The sequence below is a fragment of the Cyprinodon variegatus genome, unplaced genomic scaffold, assembly GCF_000732505.1.
Source record: "Cyprinodon variegatus isolate N-32 unplaced genomic scaffold, C_variegatus-1.0 Scaffold1246, whole genome shotgun sequence".
NCBI classification, from domain to species: Eukaryota; Metazoa; Chordata; class Actinopteri; order Cyprinodontiformes; family Cyprinodontidae; genus Cyprinodon; species Cyprinodon variegatus.
In genome coordinates, this window is record NW_015151699.1 from 113348 (window position 1) to 139387 (window position 26040).

A 26040-nucleotide genomic window follows, 5' to 3' on the forward strand; every position below is an offset into this window, starting at 1 on the left:
GTTTTTTTGGTTTTTTTTCTTCTTTTTTCCCCTTTTGCTTGAATCTGCATGCTTAATCCAGGTCAATAATATTGTAAATAAGATCAACACTCTCAAAGCTCAAACTACTAGTAAAAATTATGTTTTATTATTATTTATTATTAGTACTGAGGTGATGGTATTTTAACACCTTTTTTTTTGTTTTTGCTTTGTTTTAAGGGTTTGTTGTCATTTTAAGGGTAGTGTGCTGTTGTTGTGTTTGGACAGTGAAACTTTATTTTACCACACAAGATTTAAGGCTTCATATATTCTGAGAATAAAAATGGTGCAGTATACAGCCTCTTGTCTCTAGTGAAGAAACTTTATTTATAAATCTAAACTCTTGGATCAAACATGTTGGTATATGTGGCCTTTTCTTAACAATATTATCATTTTATTGTATAACACAGATGTATGTTATTTATGAATTACATTTAATAATCTTTAAAAAAAAATGCAACAAAGCCTCATTTCATTTTGTTGTGTTCTTCTTCTCCTTTGGCTTAAATCCATCCTTAACTGTTAAATACATGCACTCTTCATTGGCATGAATTTTACATTAACTCTGGACTTTGAAGATGCTTGAAACTGGTCTTTTATCAGTTTGGAAGAGTCATTCAACAAGCAATTTCACTGTTGTTTTAAAATAAGAAACTTGCTGATAAGTTTCAATTTATTCAGCAATATTTTTATAAATTAGAGTCAAAGTTATATATAAATGCTTAAATATATGCAAATACATTGCAACACCAGACTTTACTGACAATAAAAGTAATTGTACAGCATTTCATAAGTCCTGTCGGAGAAATCTTTAGTGTTGGTTTAAAAAAACAAGTATGTCTGAAGCAGCAAAGGTTAACTCAGGGAGAACAAGCAAACTCTGGTGGCTTATTCAAAATCAATTAATAGTAAAAACAGGGAGGTGTGTCCACTTGAATCTATAGTTGTATCCTTGAGTTGTATCCTTGAGCTCACAGTGGCAAAATCAGGACTAAACTTAACTAACAAATGTAGAGAATATGTAGCCAATTGTTTCTAAATGAGTTACAGACCAAATATGTAGATGTAAGGCATGAATTGACCCCCTTTGATGTGGGGAGTTTAACAGAGAGAGACAAAAAAAAAGGCATAAAGGACATTTCTGTGTAGACAAAACACAATTATTACCCTTTTTGTTTAAATATTGTCCATCCTCTGTTAGAATACAGATGATTTTATGATGATTGGGGTAGCTGCTGCTCTACATGACTTTATTTGATCTCCAACTGTATTTGAAAGGGAACAGAGGCTCATGTGTGATTCATCACTATTAAAGTTTTCCCTAACTCCATCTGCTGGTGCTGTGATCTTTTTACAAATGTTATCTACCTCTTGTCAAGATGCATATGGCTTTGCCTCTTGTTGTACTTAATGGAAAGCATTTGGATTCAAATATATTTACAGTGCCAAATATGATTGTGGTTACAGCTGCAAGTTTACTGCGGTATGTTTCGTCCAGCTTTGCATATCTAAAGACTGTAGATTTGACCAATTTCTTTTTCCTAAATAGTTTAGAATCAGAAAGATTAAATAGCATTTGTGGATGTCAATTTTTGGGTCTTGGTTGAGACTTAACTGTCCTGTCCTGTTGTTGATATATATGTTTTTTATCTAAAGAAAAATGTATATATAAATTGTAGTTTTGGCCTTATGCTCAGGGTCTGAGCATAAGGCACTTGGTGGAGATTCAGAGGTTGAATCTCCACCTATTGTACATCTCAATGCCATCTGCATTTGATAACAGTTTAACAGTTTTAACAGTATTTCCCTTTATCAAGCTCTACACCTCATTTGATCCGTTCCTTTTTGTTTGTTTGTCCTTGCTCAAGAAAAGCATTTAAATGCAACAAGCTACAAACACTGCCAGGTTTTCATTTAGTGGACTTGGTTGTAAAGTTTATTTTACAAGTGTCTTTTGTGATACATTTCTCTGACATATCATTTTGCATGTAAGCCCAACAGCTAAAATTTGGTTTAATATGACCAGAGTACCTTAATAGCACATGTATAATTTGTCCCCAAACTCTGATATACTTTTTGATCCCAGACAAAGAAAAGCATCTCCAAAACATGTTTGACACTTCAGTTAGGTGACATCTGGAAGCATTTGGTCATACAGGATTTTATTAATTAAAGTAAATTACAAAAGAGATCAAAATATCGTCAAATTTGCATAATAAAGACAAACAAATGTAAGTAATTTTAAACATAAAAACATGTCACAAAAATCCAAGTTTTATGGACAGTATTTGCAATATGGTCAATATAAATTCTACCTACTGGACATATTTTTCTCCCCTTTTTCTCCTCAGAGCTTCTGTCAGGACAATCTAAAACTATGCAGCAAGTGGAAAACTGAGTTTTTGTGGAGAATTTTCTTGAAATTTTTATAGATTTCAAGGCTGAACTAAAGAAAAATAAAACTAAGCTAAGAAACCTGCAAAAATCATTCTACTTAAAAGCCATTTCATATAATTAGAATAGAATTCAACTTTTTGTCATTCCACTGTCACAAGTACAGAGCAACGAAATGAATTCTCTGCATTTAACCCATCCCCTTGGGGAGCAGTGGGCTGCCATTGTGAGGCACCCGGGGAGCAGTGTGGGGTTAAGGGTCTTGCTCAGGGACCCAGAGTGGCAGTCTGTGGGAGTGGGGGATCGAACTCACAACCTCAGGATTCAAAGCCCAATGCCCTAACCACTAGGCCGCCACTCCCCTCCCCATATGATGATCAACAGTTATTTTCTTTCTAACTCTCTATCCTCATTAGACAGACAGGTGTTTGTTTTGTCTTTCTCTTTTTATTTAAATTGTTATTTAATTCAGTTTATTTATATAGCTCCAATTCACAGCACATCAGTTTGAGAAATCTGCCAGCATTCAGTACGCACCCATGGATGTTTTTGATTTTCCTCGTCTTCATCGTCTGTGAATATTAAAATGTTTCCCTCACAATGCTGTTTTTACTAATTTCCCTAAAGGAGCTATTGGTTTTTCAAAATCACATGAATTTAAACTGCTGGTTGTAAGGTGTGTCTCTGCTGTATCTACAACATGATTCCTGAGTTGGATGAAGCCAGAATCGGTGCCCTGCTTTTCATCTAATAAAAGGATTTGCAGTGCAGTGCTGCTGCACCGGGACTCGGGCATTTTAGAATGCAAATGCTACTTCCTCAGTCATCTATGCAAAAGTAATTTAGTGCAAGAACAAGAATGTTTATGTTATTTACTATGATTTATAAACTAATATTAGTCAATAAAGCAAATATAATTGAAAAGCTATAGTAATAAAACTAGCAATGAGTACCAGTTTGCAGCTGAATAAACATAGCCCTAAAACCCATTGAATTTAATGTTGTGTTATTTGTGTTGAAAGTCGGGTTCAGCTGCTCTAGGACACTTTTCAGCTAGTTTAGAAACTAGATTGAAATACAGCAAATGTTCTAAATATCACATATATTTTTTTCGACATTGGTACCATATTCACGTATATTGGCGAACAGAGACCATTAAAGACCCTATTTTCTTTTAAACTTCCTGGCGGTTTTAATTCCCACTTATACTTTTACTCATACTGCATATAGACACAGCATTATGGCCCCTGATACAGTAGTTGTGGTAACTAATATTAAATAGTCTTCATAGTCTATATGATTCGGTTAAAATGTCCACAGCTGTTATTGATTTATTTTTCCAGAAACAGAGTATTATATTATAAAAACACTGTAAAGTACAATACTCTATTTGTCTTCTTTCTCTATCTGTGTTTTTTTATACACTTTTCTAAGGTGCACATTGTGTGACCATTTCTACACTAACCTTTTTATGTGAACACCACAATTTCCTCATTGTGGGACAATAAAGGGATTTTCTATTCTATTCTAAGATACCTCTGTAAACATATGTTTGAAATTAATTAAACAAACATTTATTATACATTCCAAATACTTTTAAAATGGCAGAAACAAATGAAATTGAGTTCTGGATGGAGAATATTTAAAAAAGAAGATTTATCTTAAATACAAAATGCATTTATTTTTGGATTTTTTTTTAGTTCATTAATGAACTAAAAATTGCTTCCCTGATTGACATGTTTAGTTTGTTTACTGCAGTAAGTTATTATTTGATAACTTAATGATTTGAGCATCATTTCAATGTTTAGATATCTTTGTATTGAAATTTGACAAAAGCTATTTCCCACCTTACAGATTATCGCTAAGTTGTTGCTTGTCTTTGTCACTCTACATCTGATTATGGTTGTGCCACATCCACTCTTTGTTTTCTGATCAATGCCAGATGGGACTTTGTGTTCTGTTTAATCAGCAGGGCTTGTACCTTGAAACACTCATTGAGTAGGAATTTTTTTGTGATGTCCTAGATGAGTTGTTGTGCTTTTGGAGCATTCTTTTGTGGCTGCCCACTCCTGGGAATGTTCACCTTTGTTCGGTTTCCTCTAACTGTGGATAATAGTTCTCTTTATGGTTGACCGTGAGTCGCAAAGCCTCAGAGAGAGCTCATTACTGACAAATGTCATTGAATCTGCTTTCACATCTGTTCTTGGATCATTATTTATTTATTTTTTATAGCATTGAATATAATGGTTTTCAAGATCTTTTTGCTTAATTAATGTTGTTAGATGTTAGGGTTGTCTTATTTCTTAATTTCACAGGTCTGACAGTTATTAGGGATGGATGTGGCTGGAAAAACTGAACTGGACAAATTTGTTTAACTACGCATATACATGTATGCAAAAATTAAAAAATTAGTAATAGGTAGTCTGAAAGAGATATTTCTGATAGCAAATAAATTAATAACTCTCTGTGTTCATACAGATCAATTAAGAGAATTTATATTTGCAGATCAGCAGACGTCATGTACAAACCATTTATGGCATGTGTGCCTTCATTACTATGCAGATCATAATTTAATGACAAAACTGCACAAAGTAAAGCAACTTTCCAAATCTGTCACTCAACTGCTACAAGAATTTTTGCATATTATTTAGGCAAAAAAATTGACTGATTCTGATAATTGTGGCATGTTTGATAAAAAAGAGAGAGGATGCAAAGACACATGGGGGGAGTGCTCATCTCTTACCTTTCGCATTGGAGATGCTTTTCTCCCTTGATTCAACAAAGCATGACATACACTTATGTTCTATGTGTTTGCACCTTTTTTCATGTCTCATTTTTCAGAATTTTATGCTTAACTTTAGCTATATTCATCAATTCATTGTTTTAATTGAGTTTTTAGCACTTAGAGATAGACAACCTATGTGAGATGCTTAATAGATATTATTCAGTATTATACCGTAATTATTATTTTTAAATAATTTTTATCATTAATACCTCCACCGACAGGGCTTAGAAGCTCATTTGTCTTTTGCAACCATTCTCAACTGCCCATAGCACATGCAACCTGCGCATTTTAATAGCCGGGACAGAAATGGTTTGCACGTCTTAACATTTGCAAAGCAAAGTTTGTAGATCACCCACACAGTAACCACTTATTTGATGCATTAAAAAAAATGCACATTCAATTTTGCGCCCCTTGTTATGAATCTTTTAAGATCAGGCTATAGGGGTGACGTGTCTGCAAAGGAGTAGATCTTGTCTCACTGAGAGCTAACAAGGGTCACTGCTGCTACATAGCATGTACAGTTACTGCCTTCTAAGATTGAGATTACGTATGTAAACTTGATTATTTAAAAATTTAAATATTATATTGTTCAGATTCCAATATTTTGGTCCAAAAACTGTTCCATTAATTTACAAGTTCTTTATCATCACATTGATATTTCCTTAGACAGAAATCAAAATGTCATATTAATCTGATAATGGAGGGGATCCTGATAGATTTTCTTGCTCTACTTAAGGGGTCATTTAAGTGAAGTCCTTGTGAGCATTTCATATTTATAAGTAAGCATGTTTCAGACGCCCTGTGGAATGTGATTTTAGTTTCCTGGGATAAAAAAGGAGGAAAGGGAGATGTTAATGCTTATGTGTGACGATGGGGAAAGTCGGAATCTGTTAGCTGAGGGTGACAATGAGAAGCAGAAAAAAACTTAATGGAGATAAACATTTCATGCAGTGCAAAAGGAAACTTATATAGCCTTTTGAAGGGCTCACTTAGCTGTTTTAAATTCAAGATTTTGACCCTGTGAAGTCTGCATACATTATCTATACTACTGCCCCCATCACAGAGTTCCTTTTTTTACCTTCTTGGGAATAGATTCAGTATTCTCTGGGATACAGGGGTTTCTTAGCCACAAACAAGTATCCCTCTGTTCCTCCCATCTCCGGTTTAGGAGCTCTTTCTGTCTCTCTCACAACTTCTCCTCAGGATTCTCATCTTAAATTCTGCAGCGCGTATAGTATTAAAATGTTTAGACTGTCCTATCATGAATATATAAGGCTTCTCTTTTTATTTTAAATATTTTTTTTCTTTTTGGCTCTTACAACTTAGAATATCTCAAGTCTTACCTAAAAAGCCTCTTCCTCTCTATGGTTTTGCATCTGTGCTCTACATTTCCTCCATTTCCCCCACATATTTCTGCTTTTTTTTTTTTTTTTTTTTTTTTTACAATTGTTTGGTTGTTGCTTGATATTGTATTTCATAATAAACTGTGTCATTTACTGAAATGTATTTATCATTCATGGAAATAGTATTATCATACAATATTTAAACTGTCTGTATTGTTTGTTAAAAAAAAAAAGAGACAGACAGGCAGGCAAGTAGACAGATAGATAACACTAGCACTATTCCACTATTAGACAGTTATTGTCTAAAGGAAAATCTAAATGCTCTGTAATGGGCTGGAAATTAGCTTAGACAATGTTTAGCAGGAGTATTGATGTGCCATGTTGTTTTTCCCTTTTTTTCCTTTGCACTCCTGAACTTCAATGTATTTTATGGTGATTTTATTTTTTTAAATTTCCCCGAAATAGTTAGCAGATGTTTTTTTCTCTTTTATTTATTTTTTACCACTATATTTATTGCAATAGAAATCAGAACAAATGGGCATGATTGAGATTTTCCATTCATCTTTCATTCATCAGTATCATAAAATAAACTAGTATAGCCATCTTCAGTCACAAATCGAAGTATACCCACTAAGAATGTCTAACTGTCTTAAAGGCCAAATAAAATCTATTAATTAAAACAAGGAACCCAAATAGTGGTGCTGTAAACGAACCAAGACAAAGCCTTCTACTAAAACTGACAGAATGGGCTAGGGCAGCACTGAAACAAGTGAATGTAGGAGCCCTAATCTTATGCTCGATGATATCTAGCCTTTGCTTTACATGCTCATGGTTAAGAACAACTGGATATCACCCTGATCACCTTTTGTAACTGGAACTACTGGCTTAGTTAAGTAAGGAAATGGAGCTGATTTGAAGTATAATGGAGGTAAATCCACCTTTCCTCAGAGAAAAAATGTCCTAAACATTCAACCAGACCTACATTGGAATGATTTAGATCAACACATAAACATATGTTGAAATAAACCAAAGTCCCGACATAAATCAAATGAAAAAATTTGTGGCAGGACTTGATAATTGGCTGTTCACTCCCTCTCTCCCTTCAATCTGTAAGAGCTAAAACTCTTTGTCCAAAATGAATATCCACACTTTGCAGAGAGGTTTTATTTGATGATTACTTGTCTTAGTGGCCTGAATATCAATGATTTTCATAATTTTTATGTCTCTTTCTGCTTAAAGTCTGGAAAACTCTACTCGTCCTAATCTTCATTAGCTTGGACTAGTTTGTGTTAATCTCTGACAATGAAATATGCCTTTTTATGTGATTACGATTTGGCAAGGAATTTTTGAAAGACTTCACTATAATAATACTTTTTTGTAATAAAATGTATCAGCACATTTTATTTCTTAACTTACGGTATTTAATTGAGCTAAAACAATTTAAACATGCCACGACTATATCTGTTCTTAAATAGAAGTCGGTGTAAAGAAAGTACAGTCCTTTCTCCTTGAAAATTTATTGTGGGTCTGATTTATTTATGTGTCCTTCCTTTCACCTCTTCCAAGGCTCTCGCCCCCGCGACTGTGGTGACCTGTACGCCAGTGGTCAGAGAGAGGACGGCATCTACTCTGTGTTTCCCGTTCACCACCCTACAGGCTTCCAGGTCTACTGCGACATGACCACGGACGGAGGAGGCTGGACGGTGAGTCACTGCTGATGCAGTGGCAAACACACAAACATGTAGTGCTTAAGCCTTTTTTCTTTTAATGGTCCATTTTAGGGTTTTCTATGTATTTATTCTGGGGTCATAATCAAGATTAAAATGGGAAAATTGAATAAAGCTGCAGGCCCTTTCAACCCATCTACTTTTATAAATCTGCTTTAACAGACAGTATTAAGCTTCTAAAGTAAAAAGGATTCACCGAACCCGAATCCACCTGTGCACATTTATTCCATTTAAGTCACTCATTCAGCCTTTAATGTTGTATACATTTCTTTCTGAGCTCCCGCTGCAATTACAGATGTACTGCCTCAGGAATCTCATGTATTAAACATTTCATAAAATTTTTATTTAACAGAATAACAAGAGATCTCAAGACCATGGTACAAGTGCACCTTTTTAAAAATACTTTTAGTAGATTTTCTCTTGTCAAAAAGAAGGTAGATTTTTTTTGTAGTATTTCAAGTGATTGCTGAAAGAATTATGAAGAAGGATGAAGAAAGCTATTAAAAGAGCACTGATGGACATGACATGTTCAGGTGAAGGTTAAAAAGAAGGAGCCATTATAACTGTAGGGAAGATTTAAATCTAAATTACCCACCGATGCAAAGATGCCTTTTCAGATCGAGTGCAACAAAATTCTTAGCCAGCAAGTTAGAATAAAGCTTTTGTGAAAATTTATGTACCTTTCTACTGCTAAGGCAAAAAAACAAAACCTTGATTCAATTATAGGTGGATAGTGGTGAGTAATCCTAAAATGGAATCACAGAAAATCGACATTTGGAGCTCCTCTAAGCATATGTAGTTATTATTCCCACTCCACATCTGTCAGTTGTCTGGACTTCCTCAAGTAAACAATCCTGTTTGAAAAGGACTGTTTTCTGGAAGTGCTACGTCTTCTGGGAGAAGGAGACAGTGAGGTGAACAAACACTCACATGCAGCTGTTTGAAGTTAGACTGGGAATTGTTGTTCAATTGTATTCTACTCTGTACACACAAGCTCTTTCTAGTTAGAGACATTTATTTCCTTTTGGTTATGAGGTGTACCAAAGCTGTCCTCAGGGAGTGCTGAGAAACTCCAAAATGAAAATGAGAGAATTTGGACATTTACGCCATGTAAATCCGTCACAATTTTTCTTCTCATCTCTATACAGGTTGTGATGCAATTTAACATGCATAGGCGGACTTTGAAATCCATTCAAAACTTCCTACAGTATAATTTTTTTTCTGTAACTGCAAAGTGATGCAAGTTGTTCAAAAAGTGTTTTATTGCTTTGGAGGAAAAAAAAAAATACATTTACAGATTTTAGCCTTTTACCTGATGGGATGATGCTTTGAAAATATGTTTTTACAGCGTGCTTTTTCAGCTTTTAGTCTTATAGATTTCTGCATTTTCTAACTTCTCAGTAATGTGCTAGCCAAATATCATTGCACTAATGGTAAGAGTTTAAATATTTTTAAAGTGTATATTTTTTGTTGCTGCATTAACTCATGATAAAATGTTTAGAAAAGTTCAGAAAGAAATAAGATAGTAAGATAATAAGATTTCGACAGTATAAGGAAAAAAAGAAGAACTCACTTAGCACTTATAAGTCACTCTGTGTTTCCTTTACATCTAACTAGCAATGCATTTTGGTCAGTTTTCCTGAAATGTGGATAAAAAAATGATAAAGACCATTTGCGTAAGCTATTAGCCTCAAGACTGGACAAGAATCAATATTTAGCTCAATAAATTCCCAGTTCCCTTGCTTAACGCTAAGGGAACTGTTGACAAAAAATACCCAAGCTGGATTTGACATATAGCAAAGGATGATTCTGGAGAAACAGCTATTGCCTGATGTAAAGTATGGCAAAGGACATGTGATGATGTTGGACCAGGAAAGATTAGAGTGCATGAGGCCATACATTTGTTTTATGAACCAGAATATTCAAAATAAATTTCTGATCGACTCTATTTAAATACTAGAAATTTGTCATTATAGGGGGCTTTAGTGTAGTCCAAAACATATTGGATGGGAACATCGAAACCCTTCATCAGACACAAAATCAACCTTCTTCCATGGGCATCTAACTCTACAGATTCCATTTCTTTAAAAAAACAAAATTAAAACTATGGAATTAAAAGAGAAATAAAAATCATAGAATTAATTTATTACAAGAAATAGTTTTAAATCCTTCCCACTGTGTGCTCCAAAAGTAGTAGAAAAATTTCTTTTTGAGCAAAGTTGGTTGTACTGACAGTATTGACAGGCTATGTAGGCCTACTGCAAAAAAAAAAATCCATTCTTTAATGGATTCACTACATTAATTTACTCACTTTAAATATTAAATGCAGAAATTAGAACTATATGAAATTATTTGGGCTTTTTGTTTTTAACACTCTTTACTAGATGGGCTACTAAAAGGTGTAAAAATTTATTTGTTTTATTTTTAATACAGAAAAGTTGGAAAACCAGTAAAATAGTTTTTTAGCCCTTATCTACAGAAATACATGTTCATTATGAGCAATTCGAGATAAACTAATCTTATTTTGATAGTGTTTTCATTGTTAGGGGTACAATGTCAAATAGATAAAGCAATGTTGTCGGTGTCTAATTCACTGTGAATTTCCTGTGCATGTTTTTTTTTTTTTTTCAACCCTTATCACAGGAATAGAAAACATGCATGCACGCTTGTTACAGTAAGCTTTCACCAAGTTTGTGTTATAGGCAAGGTGTGCAACCTGTGCGTCCATCTTTGCATGGATTGTTTGCATCAAAGTAAGGTGACCCTCTACACTGGGACTTAGCTGTTCAGAGTAAGCAGTGTGCTATCCATGCTGTCCAGCAAAAAGGATTTCCACAGCTGCTCAGATTGAGGTGATAACAAGCAGCTACTGATCCTGCCTGGAGTGTTGAGCTGGCTGTGATAATCTCTGAGCCTCATTAGGAGATCAGCATTGTGTAGTCCAACAGGAGCAGGTAGCAGGATTCTCAAGGAGCAGAGTGGCTTACTGTCTGCTGAGCTTAAATAAGGAATGAGCCATATGCTGCCACCTCATTAGCATAGTTTGACATAGTGTTGCAGACAGACTGAAAGATGAGCAGGTTACTTAGAAGAAAAGGGAGAGAACAGATGAGCTTTCAAAGGAGAAAATGAGGGAGAAAGTAAGAATAGGATATAAAAAAACACAATAGAGGAACTTAAATGTCATTTTTCTTACTCCCTGTAAAGGCATACTTCAAAATGGCCTATAATAAAATTGTTCTCTTCTACTGTATTGGCAGTAAAAAGGGGGCTCTCTGGGAGCCTTGAAGATAATAGAGTTATCTGAAGTGGCTCTAGATTTTGATACCAATCAGTACAATTACGCCATCAGTCAATTATAACCTTTCAGTGTAAATTTCATTTTTAATGCCTCGTGTTCCTGCCTGCACCTGAATGCAGATATGCGAGATTTCACATGAAAAATTCATCCTTTGGTTGTGAGAAGCTCAGTGAAAAATCCCCAAAAAGTCAAACCAAAAGCAGTCATAAAAAAAGGCGAAATGATCAAAGAGCTGTTTTCCATAATGCCACAGTAGATTCAAAATCAAGCTGTTCAAACTAGCCTAGGACAGCCACCCACAGACAGCCACGTCTCCAAACTTCCAGAGTGAGAGATTATCCTCTGAAATCATGCAAGTATAAAACTATTCAGTGAATAATGAAGCCTTTGGGGTGTCTTTGTCGCCTCTACTATTCACGATAAATTACTCATTACCAGATTTCTTTACAGTGTTGCCTCATCAGTTTTTAATAAATGCTTCAAATAGTAGAAAAGAGAACCGCTTCCCACAGGGATCAGAAAAAGCAGATAACTTTGCTCCACATTTATCTGATTTATTCTAAGATTGAGAAAAAAAAAAAATCATCCAAAATGAATTGAATATAAGTGCACCAGAGAAGTACTTCAATTGAACATGTGGGCTGAATTTATCTGTATAAAAAGGGACCTGCACAGAAAAAAAAAAAGAAATCAACGTTTGGAGGTATTAACACAGGTAGGAAATCACTCAAAACACAGTTGCATCAATATTCTGAAAAGTGAGACACAGCCACTAAACCAGCTGGAGGCCATATCGCTTTTTTTGCTACACTTTTTGATGCTCTTCATTGAACATAGTGGTTTCCAATTATGATTTTGAGTTTCAATTAGAGCTCATATTGCTAGAATAATTAGATGGAGATGTTGAAATAAAACCCAGTTGGAAGCTTGCTTACTTTTGGAGCACAATCTTTGTTCAGATGATGAAAACATTGACTGTTTAAACTGAATTGAGCATTTTCATATGGGGAAAAGTTTCATAGTCGTGATTTGGTGTAAGCTGGTTACTAAGGGGCTGGCCAACCAGAGCTGGTAAGGTTAAATACTCTCCAGTCTGAAACAGACCACAGCGGTCACAGTGGGGGAGCGCAGCGGGCCCATAAGGCAACATCACTTTTCTGTAACCATAACAGACAGGTTTGCAGCTGCAATGGGTGTTTTATTGATGCACTTTATTATGTCCTGAAAGAGCTCTTTATATGGTTGCAATCTCCACACCTGGCATCCATAAGAGCTTTTATTTTTATTTATTTTTTATAAGATGTTTTTGCATCACATCCATAGTTATCTAATTTTTTCTAAATTGTTTTTGTTGAATCTGTTGATCCTGCCTTTGACTTTAGGCTCCTTTCCAGACTAATATGAGGTGTATGGGTCACAAATTGCCCTTATGAATACAATTCTGATTAGATTTGTGAGATGCTTGTCTTATACTTTCTTCACTATCAAAGTTTGAATAACACATATAACCAGATAAAATTGTTTTAAATAAACGTCTAAATGCAGTAATGATTTAGTATTTGCATAAACAATTCTTGCTCTCTGATCCAACTACATTACTGTATGCCCCATATTTTTGTTTTAAACACTTAAAAAATACCAAGAGATCCTTAATGTTACAGTATCTTACCATGATTACATTTTGCTTTCCTATTCCTCATCCTAACTCTAAAACACAGACCCAAAAAACACAGTGGTGAGGTGTGTTTGAAAATGAAAGATGTTTCTAGTGAAAACAGACTTGTGATCACTATTAGTCATCCATGAAATAATTTCTGGTTTTTAGTGACAGTTTTTTTTTTTTTTTTTTTCATTTTTGTCTAACGTTGTGTTTATCTGTTCAATAATTCAACAGTCCTTTGAAAGATTAAAGTTTTTTCAGGCCGATCCTGAAGCACACTGACAGTACATTGTTCAGTGTGAGCTAAGAACCTCCCACAGCATCACTAATTGTCTCATTCTTCAGAGGATCACACTCTGTATGTTGAGCTGACTGCTAATAGCTCTTTCTGAATCAGTTTATTTGCATTTGTGTATGGTATGTGTCAAATGTGTTGTCATGGCTTTATAAAGTTTTTATTTTTATTTATATACATAAACAAATTATATCTTTCTGAAGATATATTTTTAAAAAAAGTACATATGTATCCAGTTTAGCGCATTTCTCCCACTGTGTTGTCTGTTATAAGTTGACAAAAATAATTTGGTTTGTCTGTTTTGCTAGAGAGCCTTCATATCTCCAAATGAGTCATAGATAAGAAAAAATAAACATTCTAAAATCTAGATAATGGATTAGAAACGTCTCACAGCCAATAAAAAAAGACTAAACCAATCTATTAGAAGAAGGTCTGGCTTTTGAAAAAGAATATAAAGAAATATAGGATGACTCACAGCTTTTTAATGGAACTATGACTGCATGTGAATATAATTAAAAATATAGCCAGACATAATGACTTGTCTCCATACATTTGGCTGGAGAAAAATACTTTTACTATTACAATATTCCATAGAAAACTCGCAATTGCATGAATTCGAGTTCGTATGAATTTATTGTTAGCTGTTCATTATCCAGTGAAAAGAACATACAGCATAATCTTTTTACTTTTTTTTATGCTAGAAAGTATATATGTTTTCTGTGTCCATGTGTATGTTGGCTTGTGGATAAGCTACACCCACCTCCTGGCCTTTGACAGCTCCTGCAATTTCCTGCTGCAGTGCAGTAGTGATAATAATTATGCCATCATTCACTGCCTTTTACTGTTAATATTATATTTATTAATTACATAAAATCTTTTTTTTTTAAACAGCCTGCATCACTATAAAAATTTTCAAACTTTTTTTTAGATTTTGGTTGTAATCAAATTAATGTGTGTAGGGATGTTGTTTTTATTACATTGATTATTCAGGAACGTATTTTAATAGTCTTTTGTGAGGCGCCATATTGAATTTGAAAAGCTACTTTTAGAGAAATATTCATTCCCTCTTCGAGTTTCTTTTCTTTTTTTTTTCTTGGGATATATATTTTCCTAACAGACTACATCTGTCAGCCAACTCTGCTTTGGAAGGATTTAGATTCTGTTGCTATGTACAATTGTGCTCAGAAACCTGCGTATTTACAGAGGTTGTCGTTTTTATAAATAGAGCCGCTCCTTTAAAAATAATAGATGAATTATATTAAGAGAAAGATTTTTTTTTCCACTGATGAATCCTCGAGATAATACAGTTATTAGAAGATAACATCTTTTAAGTGAGAGAGAGAAAAATAAAATACATCATTATTGCATGGTGGGAATAGTTGTCAGAGGAAATTGCTCCATATTTCTCCAATGCCATAACTCAGGCTCTTGAGACCGAGTTGTTCCATAGAGGTAGAAAGGGGATGGCAGATAGGAACATAAAAGAAAAGAGATGTCATTACTGGGCCCCACACCCATCGACTCATGAGAGCACACAGCGCACGTTCTACCTGCAGGCGTGAACATTTTTCAAACTCTGAACTCATATCTCAACAGAACAACTGAATGTAAATGAAAATCTTCATCTGTTCACATATGCAATATATGCTCATATGTGTTTACAGTTCATCCATTCAGACGGTTAATCCTAAAAGCTGTACATATGCAGCCTCTTACCATCCAGAGCTTTTGGGTGACTGGCTGACATGTTTTAGTAAAGCGATTTCAGATGCCATTTAAATAAAGCCTCTTAGGTCAGAACGGTATCTTTTATTATTACTATTTTATTTGTTAAAAGGAAGGGACTAAAAATGACCATGGATTATTAATAATAAATGAGAGTGGAAATATAAGAGTGCAGTCTGGGTCTGCATTATCAAATAGGGCTTTTATCAGAAGCACTGCAATCACTCACAAAAATTCCATTCAGCAAAGAACTGAAATGTAAAAGTTTGAGATTGAATGTACGATTGTGTGCCTGTTCTATTACTCCGTTAGAGGCCTGAAGTGCCTTTTGAGCATTTCAGAGTGCATACTGTAGGCTTTCTAGTGTCTCTACGGTTGATAGGTATTCAATATTTTATCTACTAGTTTATTCAATTGAAAATAAAAGAAATCCAGGATAGATGTATGTGCAGTTGTGTCTCATCGCTGTTTATTTTGTTTTGTTTTTTTAATTAAATGATTTTTGGAGTAGAATATAAAGCTGAAAGTCTTTCAAGTTTACTTGATACTTATATATATTTTTTATATACATATTTATATATAGTATATATCTATGAGTATCAAGTAAACTATATATATATATATATATATATATATTTATATATATATACTTATTTATTTTATTTGTACTGTACAGAACAGGGGAAAAAGGAAAGTGAAGTGGTGCAGGAATAGAGCATGAGCTTTCTGCTGCATTATCCCTGCTAGTTTCAGACATGTCCTTTTGGATATTAGTGCCATTAGAGCTGGGTGCAGGTAATGTGAGAAAAGGTTAGAGATCTGTGAAAGGCCTGCTGCGGTAAAAGGTGGCTATTTGATGTTTTTTTCCCAACCGCGATATGGCTAGACCCACAAATAGAAATATCCAAGATTTACGGCTGCTCTTTTATGCTAGAAGTGGTAATAAAGAAAATTATATTGTTTGACTCTTTTCAGGAATATATAGTAGATATATTCATATAGACCAGATGGTTTTCATTCAATGCAGGGTGATGAGCCCCTGCTGACACAGCATAGTCTTCACATGGTTTATCTTACTTTTGAAATTTAGGAGAGAAGTGATTTTACGTTACCAAATTAACATGCTTTTCTGTATCTTGCCTCGTTTAAAGGGCATTTTGTTTTGTTTTAGGCGTGGTTTATAGTGGATAAGAGGAAAGAGCCTCTGCAGCATCCTATTTAAATTAAGTAATAGATCAGAAGAAATTACAAAACACTTAGTTTCATTTAGTTGAGATGGATTGTTGTCAGGTGCCAATGTGTGAAACAAATTTTTCTAAACAGGAGATATGTTTCCCCACCACTAAGTAAACTAAAAAAAGGGTAAAGGCTTCAATTTTTAATTTGAACACCACATCACTGCAATAAAATAATTCAGCACGGATGCTGGTAAAAAACATAGGGTGCTGTACATATTGCATTGAAATTTAAAAAAGAAATCAGTTTTAGCTCATCTCCTCTCTTTGGCCCTTGGCGTGTGGGCACATTTTTTGCATGCTATTCCTGTGCCTCAGCAGAGATGTGGAGCTAACCTAGTTTGATTTATTCCATGAACCTTAAGAGAAAAACAGGTTTATTTGTGTTTTAGTAATCAGATCACAACTGAAAGCAGAAAAGAATCAAATACATAGAAAAACATAACCTATGCTTTGTTGTTGTGTGTATGTGAAAGTCAGGGTGTGTGTGTTGGTGGTGCTGGGGGGTGCATTGTGTTTTCCTCTCTGTTCAATGTTGCTGCTGCAACTACGTTTGGAGCACATCTGTCTTTGTGATAGGATTATAAAATGCTCCCCGACAGATGTTTGCAGCCTTGTTTGTAGATAGCAATTGTGCCTGGTGCTCTGAATTTATGAGTGCTTTCATCAGCAAGTGTTGAATTTGTTACCATATCATCAATAAACAACATGATCAAATTTCTGGCAGTTACTCTGTTGGTCTTTTTTTAACCATCTTGCTACTTTTATTAACCAGAGAGCTTGCTTCATTTTTGTTCATTGTTATTCTGTTTTTATTATGCTGCATTGATTTATCCCCCCATCCGAGTTAATGATTTGAATGGTTATTTGCTGCAGCACAATGGCTCATGCTTAAGAATGTATAAATCATTCAGAAATGTTAAAAACAGCATTTATTGTGGCTTAATTAAGTATTCATATTCCCATTTATCTCAAGGAAACTACTTTTTATTGAAATTGTATGTGTGAAACCAGCACTAAGTTGTAGTTTATGTGAAATAGAAAGAACAGCATACATGGCGTTACGTATACAAACTTGAAAAGTGTGGCATGATTTGTGCTGCCCTGAGTCAATACCTAAGAACTATATTTTGATTTAAAGGTATAGTGGAGGACATCCTTTTTCTGGGTGGATCATCAAAATAAGTGGTCCTCCTAACTGTCAATCATTCTTGGTATGTTAACGTAAGGCCGTACTACATGCTCTTCCCAAGGTAGCTACCTTACCAGTGGTGAGTCTGACATATTGGAAAAATTGCAAAATCTTCTTTTAAATAGATACAAGCTTTTAGATTGATACACGCTTTTAGATAGATACACGCTTTTAGATAGATACACACTTTTAGAAGCTTGTAGAAGTGATGCAAACAGCAACTTGTAAAAAGAGCATGCATGAGGACAAATGGGCTCGTGCACGCTCTCTCACACATTTAATAGGCGTTCCCTCTCGGGAGTAGGTACAGGGTTGTGCATGTGCTTTTTTTTTAATTGGAGAGGGCGGGTCTTTTAAAAAATTCACGAAGATCCACCATAATACCTTTAAATACATCTGCAAATCATTTCATGGTGTACCATCTTTGCACACTTATTTTTTGCTTGTCATATATTCTCCATTAATGGAGTTCTGCACATTCTTCAATGGAGCTCTCAGCTGCTCATTTTGATAATGCTCTATTTGCACCAGAAAAGTCATTTCAATAAGACAGTCAGGGTTCGGCTGTATCTTACTATTTCAATGTCTTGATGATGGACTCAGGCATTGGAAAATTGTTGTCTGACTTAAACTTGTTTTAGACATTTTTAAAGGTGCTATATCGTGTCATTTTTAGTGGTATCATTTTTTAACTGACAACCTTCAGTATTGACCCAGGCCATGGTAAAAGAATGACATAAAAACATATAAATTCTAAAGACCTACTGTAACTAGGTGGCATTACTCTAACTGAGGTGTCAAAATAAAAGGGGCTGAAAATAAAAACATTTTGAAAATCATGTACCCATTTTTCCTTTTACTTCATTATGATCAATTTGATGCCATTCAACAGCCAAATAACTTCTTTGTGGTTGAATGTCACAATGTAAAAATGTTTAAGAGGCATAGATACTTTTGCAAGGCGATGAATATCTTCAATGTTGTGTAAGTGGAAAAAAAAATAGTTATTGAATATAAAATGTAATAAAAAATGGGTTATTTGACCATTAATCTAAAAAAAAGACTTCAGTTTTGTATATCTGCTAGTGTTTTTTTGTAGCTATATTAAAGGTAAGCAACCTATTCATGTATGGCATTTTTCCGATAAGCATTTCCTACAGTATTTATTTACTAGGTTATGTTTGTACTTCTGTTTATAGTCCCTGTGTACTTCTGTTTATGGATTGTTTAGTGGTTAAGGTTTGGAATCATTATGTGAAGATTTTATTGCATTCACCACAGACTATCATCAAGTGACATCTGTTGCCAATGTGCCAAACATACGAACATAGTGTGCTCACTGCGCGTAAATGCCAGGAGCTAACAAGCTATTGGCACGTTTCCTGTTTTCCACGCATTAACATGCCAGATTGTAAATCTCCCAGAATCAGCTTTGGAGTGCTTGTGTTGATTCTTTCCTGTGTACTTCTCTGTCAGTTTGGGTGTCCGTCTGTGCATGCTGCAGGCTCCCTGTAGTTCACAGAAAGCCTGCTGAAGAGCTTAAGGCTGCTTGTTAAGTAGCCTTCATCTTCTGCAGAGATTACAGGCAGCTTAATATGATCATGCGAGTGCCAGTGCCCCTTGAGAAAGCGTTGGGCAAGATGGTTGTTAAGGATTGCAGATTGGCTTGTTAACGCCTGCTGGTCGTTACTGTTTCTGCTGAAATGGTTCATTTGAAAATCAGACTGACCATACACCAGTTAAAATGTTCTTTATGTTTCCAGTTATTTCTATGCGCAGATAATGTAAAAGCTTCTAAAGATTCATCTCTGTTGAGATTTCGTTCATGTGTCAGACCTTTTTTTAATTGGCAATGCATTTAAATGGGGCATGTTTTTTTTTTTTTTTGAAGAACTGTCACATAGTTCCCTTGAAAGAGGAGCAACACTCAAGGATTTTTTTTAGTGCCTAGTACTTGAGTTTTGTAGTGCCTTTCTAACAGACAATTTGACAAAACTATTATATTTGCAGGATACTTAATTTTATCTGGATGGTCGTGCTGCTGTTGTGTTGGATAAAAAAGCCTCTCAACAATTCAAAACTGGATCTGAAATTTTTTTGCCTGATTTTTAAACACAGATTTTCTAAAGCTTAACGAGCTATCAGTGATATTCAATTCAGTTTTATTTTATAAAGTGCCTATTCACAACAAATTTCATCTCAAGGTACTTTACAGAGATGAATTAATCATACGGACACAGTGGCTAAAACATTTCATTCTAGGGAAACGCAGCTTGAGTCATTGACTTTACAGGATTTACTCCTGTGTGAACATGTGGCAAAAGTAGACAGTTGTCTGGATAGTGTAGCTATATATATATATATATATATATATATATATATATATATATATATATATATAGCAATACCTTTCCTGAGCCTTCCCATATAGGAACATTAATGTTGTATAATGTTCTGTCAGTGCACCCTGCATACCCCAAAGAATAAATATTGGGTTAGAAACATTCAGAAAAAGAGATCAAGTCAAGTAAAACTCAGCAAATAAGGGTAATAGCCAATATATCTGTGTCTCTATCAAAACAATTGTTTTAAATGTTACTTTTGACTTTTCCAGATTTGCTTATCTAATAGATGCCACTTGTAATGTGAGCAGCTTTTGTCCTATGCTGTACATGACATTTCCGTTTAAAAATTTTATAATTGATTATGTGACTCTGCTTAGGTTTGTGCACAGCAGATTCAGATGTAAATTGTATCCCTGAAATCTAAAATGTAGATGCACAAAAAATCTGGAGAATCTGGTATTAGAGGAAAAAAAATCTACAACTATTAAACTATTGTTTCATATTACTGGTGGGTAGAGATTTTTACATAACATGTTTGCAATAGCAGAAAACGTTTGTTGAGGGTGCAATAAGCAAAAATGTGTTATTTTAGATAGAAAGAACTAAAAAACTGTGACATGAAGAAGGTATTTTTGTTGATGGAATATAATTTGATGTCACACTATTTCTCTATGTTGTTCACACGTCTTATGTTTACAAGCCAGGCAGGCTGTGTGTGCATATATATCTATGTGATGGCTGCCACTCATGGCTTAGCTCCTCCCTTCCCAGCAAGCGCAGGATAGTGTGGGAGTAAAATGGCAGAAAGCAGGTCCAACATCAAAACATTCACCCGAAGACGATCATTTCCCAGGATTGGAGCCTTTTGCTTACGACTTTGCAAAATTGTGAATATGATATAAGTCAGAGGATCATGCTGTATTGTTAAAACATAAGCAGAAGGCAATGCTTTTGATGCATGCATTTATCTATTGAAATATGCATGTATCTATTGAAATATAATCTCACAGTATTTTGGGATTCAGACATTTATTTCCTTTTTTGCTTGTGTATGTGTGTCCGGTTTTAGCAATATGGCTCCAGGAATATATATCCCAGAGCCAAATGATAGCTCAATAGATCTATTTTCATAAGCAGACAATATGACTGTTGCCATAAGGCTCCACTTGGTACTTATGTATGAAACTTTATTAGAAATTATTTCAGGAGTAAAAACGGATACAACGGACAAGGAGACAGAAAGGGAGATGAAAGAGAAAGATTTGATAAGAATTAAGGGGAGAAAGAAAGAGATAGAGACAGGAAAGAGTGCATTTAAAGAAAGAAAACAAAGCAAAACAGCAAAAATAGACAACATAGCAGATATGCAGTAACTCCTAGAAGTCTGCTTCCACACTAGTGTGAGACAAGAGGGACAAAAAAAAGAGGGAGAACAGAAGAACAGCAAAGATGACAGACAACCAAAGTAAACATCAAAAAAAGCTTCAAGAGCAGCGGGTTTCCCTTAGATATACATGTGTGAAGGGCAAAACCTATGGTGACTACACAATATCTATCATGGTGGTATATATCTGTAGCTGCAGCTTTGTATTTAGTATTAATGTGTATCCGTGAACACCTGACATTTTATTTCCTTTATATACATGTCATTTCTGATGCATTTTTAAACTGGAAACATAAGCTTGTGCAATTTTTTAGTGCTAATTTGTAAAAGGTTGGCTCTGTGTGCTTTTGGATTAAGTTGGAGCAACTTGTAAAAAAAGATTTTGGTATCTGAGGGACTGCTGAAAGGAGGATTATGTCAAAAGTTGAATATGTGGATAACTGATGAAGGTTTAAGAGCAGCAAAATGAGAGCAAAAACCTGCAATCCCTGTGCCCTTCTTGGTATTTATTGTACTAGCGTTTAGCACAAGGAGGTCGTAACAAATCACAGTTAAATGAACTAAAATAAGTATATATATATTTTTTTTTTAACCTTTATGTGTTTCTCTATCCTTTGAGAGCAAGTTGTTCCAGTAGCTGTTAATATTGACTTAGCTGCTGGTGCAACATGAGCCCAGATTTTCTTTACAGTGGATTTTCTGGCTCGGTTTTTGGAAGTTTTACTTCAGGCGGTGTATGTGAGACCTTGCTCAGCGTTTAAGTCAAATGGCCACTCTGTCACAGCTGCAGATCTGAGTGTATGGGTTTGCCTGAAACATCGCCTGCCCTGCAGAAACAGCTTGTGACCTTCACTAAAACTCTTTTGATGTGAAGTACAGCCCCCTAGCCACACATTGTGTTTAAGGAATTGTCAGTCCGGGTGTTAAGCTGCTTCTCTGTGTAAACTATATTCCTGTCTCCGTGTATAAGAGGCCTGTTGAGATGCCACCGCAGCCAAGGCTCTATAAAACAGGCATCTGAGGCACGGAATACACAGCAGCCATAAAAGTGCAAGCATGCAAATTTTCAGACAAACACTTGAACTGGATGACAGGCTTTTGTTCCCTTAATGGGGAAAATTACAATCTGTTTTATAGTCCCAATAACTCTCTCTGCACTACATGACTAGTTATTTGAAGAAAGTTTTTTACAAATAATCATGAGGCAAAGGTAAGCACAGACAGTAATGAATAAATCTCTAAAGACTGACGATAAAAAGAAGCAATAAAAGTAATAAAAACAGGTTCTTAGAAGAAGAATCAGTGGTCGGTGTTTCAGTTGGTGTATCAACTGGTTTGTGTGTGCAGCTGTCTCAACTGTGAGGTGTTGCATATAATGCTGGATTGCATAAATCAAAAAGAAGTTGAATAGAAGAGACAGGCTGTACCTGAATGACAAAAGGGATGTATAGAGATTTATGGCCCAGGGCCCAGCCTTCTTCAGCTAATATTTCCACCTACACTGTATTCAATACATACAGTATTTACAAGAAACACAACTCGCTCAACTATCTATCCAACTCTTGATGAGTTGTGTCATACTAATATACAGTACCAAGTAATGTTATCACAGGTTTAATCACAGACATACATACACAAACAGATGTTGAACTCAAAGAGGCTTTAGCAGGGATGTCATAATGGTTTTAAGTGAAATTATTTAGTATATAAAGATTTATTTAGAATATGGCCTCCCTACAAGACAAAGAAAGGAACTAGAAAACAGAGTGCATTTATTTTAAAGCATATTTATTATACTGAATACATTCAATACTTAATTTGAAAAGACCTAAATCTGTAATACTTAACTGGCATTCATTGAAAGAATACACATAGCTGGGAGACATTTTTAACAATAACTGTAGATTATACTGAAAATGAAATATAAAAAATAAGAGAAGCTGGAGATACTGCAGTTTCCTCAACACAACAGCAAAATCATCAAAGAGGAAGGAGTTGGTCACTCTTGTATTTGGTTTCATCTTTGTCCCATCCAACCTTCTCTCACCTGCTTATTGTTGAGCTTTAGAGATATGAATGAATACTTTGTTTGTGATGCTATGGTGTCTCCAAACCGCACTAAATCTAGTACTAGTTCAGCAGTAAGGCTCGGCACGGTGGCTCCGTTATCTAATAACAAAGAGCGAATGAGCAGACCGCGTCATCTTCTATCTACAGTCAGCTGGCTCAATTCGCAGGTTTTCTGATGTGTCCGGTTTTGCAATTCATATATCTCCTCACCTGTTCACAACACAAAATTATTCTCAGCCTATTAACAATAAATGGCATCAAAAGAGCGTGGCTTTCATTAAAATTTTGGCAGAGGACGCTTTCCAGGCACATAAGTTCCTAACTGTTATGGGGGCCGCCATTTTTAGTTGTGTAATTCCCCGTCTCGAGAGCCATAGTATCGAAGACTGCCAATAGGAGGCGTGATGTGTAAATGATCGTAGGAACCAAATTAGGCGTGGTTAACTGATCAGAGCTCGGTCTGAACTCGGCATGGATCAGTCTCAGATGGGCAGTGCTTATGGGGCAATATACTGTGTATAAAGCGTAGATCTTTGTACCCAGAGTGTGGGATATTAAAGAATTATCAGGCTGCTTGTTTCAAAGCTCTGATATAGTACCTTGGTCAAACCAGATTTTTGTATTACATTTGTTCGGAGGATTGTAAAAGTAATGATACTATTGAAAATGTAATACTTGCATCAATCTGTTTTTCTCATCAACAGCATTTTTCTGTTATTTCTATCAGACCGTCAATTAAACACGGTAATGCCAGAATTAACTTACAAAAAAGTATTGAAATTATAAATTTGTTTTTTTTTAAACATTATGTAATTTCCCTTTGGGATTAATAAAGTATTTTTGAAAGGAATTGAATTGAATTGCATTGAACTGAACTGACCATGGCAGAGTTTTCTTGTATATCTCTGATAAGCCCATGTCTCTCGTAAATTAGTACGAATTGCTACCCAAAAAGACTAACATTTCTTTTGCAAAAGAGGGTTTGTGGAAAACTTGCACACAAATGTAATTTAACGGTTTTATCTTTTTACTTAACTTTTCACTTTGCAATAACCTGTGTGTAACCCACATGTGCTGAGACCTTGCAGAATTCCAGCTATTGTGCAAAATGCACTTACAGCTCAGAGAATTTCTCTCACATCTTACAGAGAGGCTTCACATTGGGAGAAGCATGGCCAGCAAGGAAAGAGTGTTCACCCTCATGTGAACTGAAATTCTTGTTGGTTTACCTGCTGAAGTGAGTGTTGCTTTATGTGATTGCTCGCAATTTCTAACTGCCACAGTGATTCATAGTACCATGTAACTGTCACTGAGGGTGGCTAAAGATGTTTTAACATTGGGCTGAACCCAGCTGCTAAAGTTCATTCAAGGGTTTTGTTTTCTGTACAAAGAACCACTATATAAAATTGCTTCTGATGACCTGAGGGTGTGGATCTGTCTCAAACTGATCCTACTTAAAAAAAAGTGTGGTTGCTTTTTTGACTTCTTCACATATTAGTTGTTATTTCAAAAAAAAAAAAAAAACTAGTGAATATTAGGGATTTGTTTATGGAAAAAAAAATAGTTAGATATTTATTCATCCTTTATTCAAGGTCAAGACTTGTCTCAGTGTTAATATAAGTTAGTTGAACGTCCCCGGGGTTCTGTCTGCATACTTCAGCTTTTAAGCAATCCAAAAATATGCATGCTAGGAGAAGATATGTACAAGTAAGGATGTCTGTGCTGTCTTTATCGCTCTGTGATGTTGGGGGTACAATGTGTGCCCAGCCTCTCACTGAGTGATAGCTGGAGATAGGTACCAGGTCTCTAAGCAAACCTGCAAGACTAAGCAGTTATAGAGAAGGATGGAAATTTAACATCTTTATCTTTTACAGAACATTCAACATGGGCAACTAAAGGTGTTGAATTAATCCAAGTAGGAGTCCCTTTACACTTGACAAACCTGAAGTTTGTCTTTATGATGTTAGCTTAACAGCAAGAGATTAATTGCGTTTGTTTTTTTTGTTTTTTCTGTAAATGCCCTAAAGTCGTTTCAAATCACGCTTGTTTTGAAAAAATATCTGTGTAGTCACTGCAAAGCTAGATCTATGATAAGGCGTAGACAACACGTGGTCTAATCATATGCATCCTTTAACAGGAGAAACTGTGCATCATTGTTCGAGATACGGTCTTTGGCTTACTTTTCACAAAAGTGTAGCATTAAATTAAAAATAAACTGAACTTAAAGTCTCTCTATCTGCAGGTTTTATTGCTATATATACTTTTTCTTCTTAAAATAATGTTTTCAAAAATCATTTTAAAGAATTTTTTCACTGACAACTAGTCATTCTGACACATTAGCATCTTACCCTGCAAAACCTAACAGAGAACCAATGGTGGAGATTATAATATTTAGAGTGGATTAAAGCGGAAAAAAAACTGTTTTTAACATGATTATATCAACTTCTAGTTTTTAGCTCATTTGACCACAGAAAAGGGGAAGTAGTTAGTAGAGTAGTAGGACAGGAAGGTTATTCGAAGGTAGCAAAGTTTCTCAATGTGTCTAGCAAGGAGCTGCATTCTGCAC

The 26040-nt window shown here is 35.1% G+C and overlaps 1 protein-coding gene across 1 annotated transcript in view; it reads left to right on the plus strand.

Annotated features, from left to right (window-relative positions):
- LOC107102383 (fibrinogen C domain-containing protein 1-like) overlaps positions 1 to 26040 on the plus strand; it is a gene marked incomplete at its 3' end in the record, with an annotated part of 179958 nt that overhangs the window by 96225 nt on the left and 57693 nt on the right. Inside the window, exon 5 of the mRNA XM_015401672.1 lies at positions 8107 to 8243. Coding sequence (XP_015257158.1) covers positions 8107 to 8243 — 137 coding nt within the window. The remainder of the gene's footprint in view (positions 1 to 8106; positions 8244 to 26040) is intronic.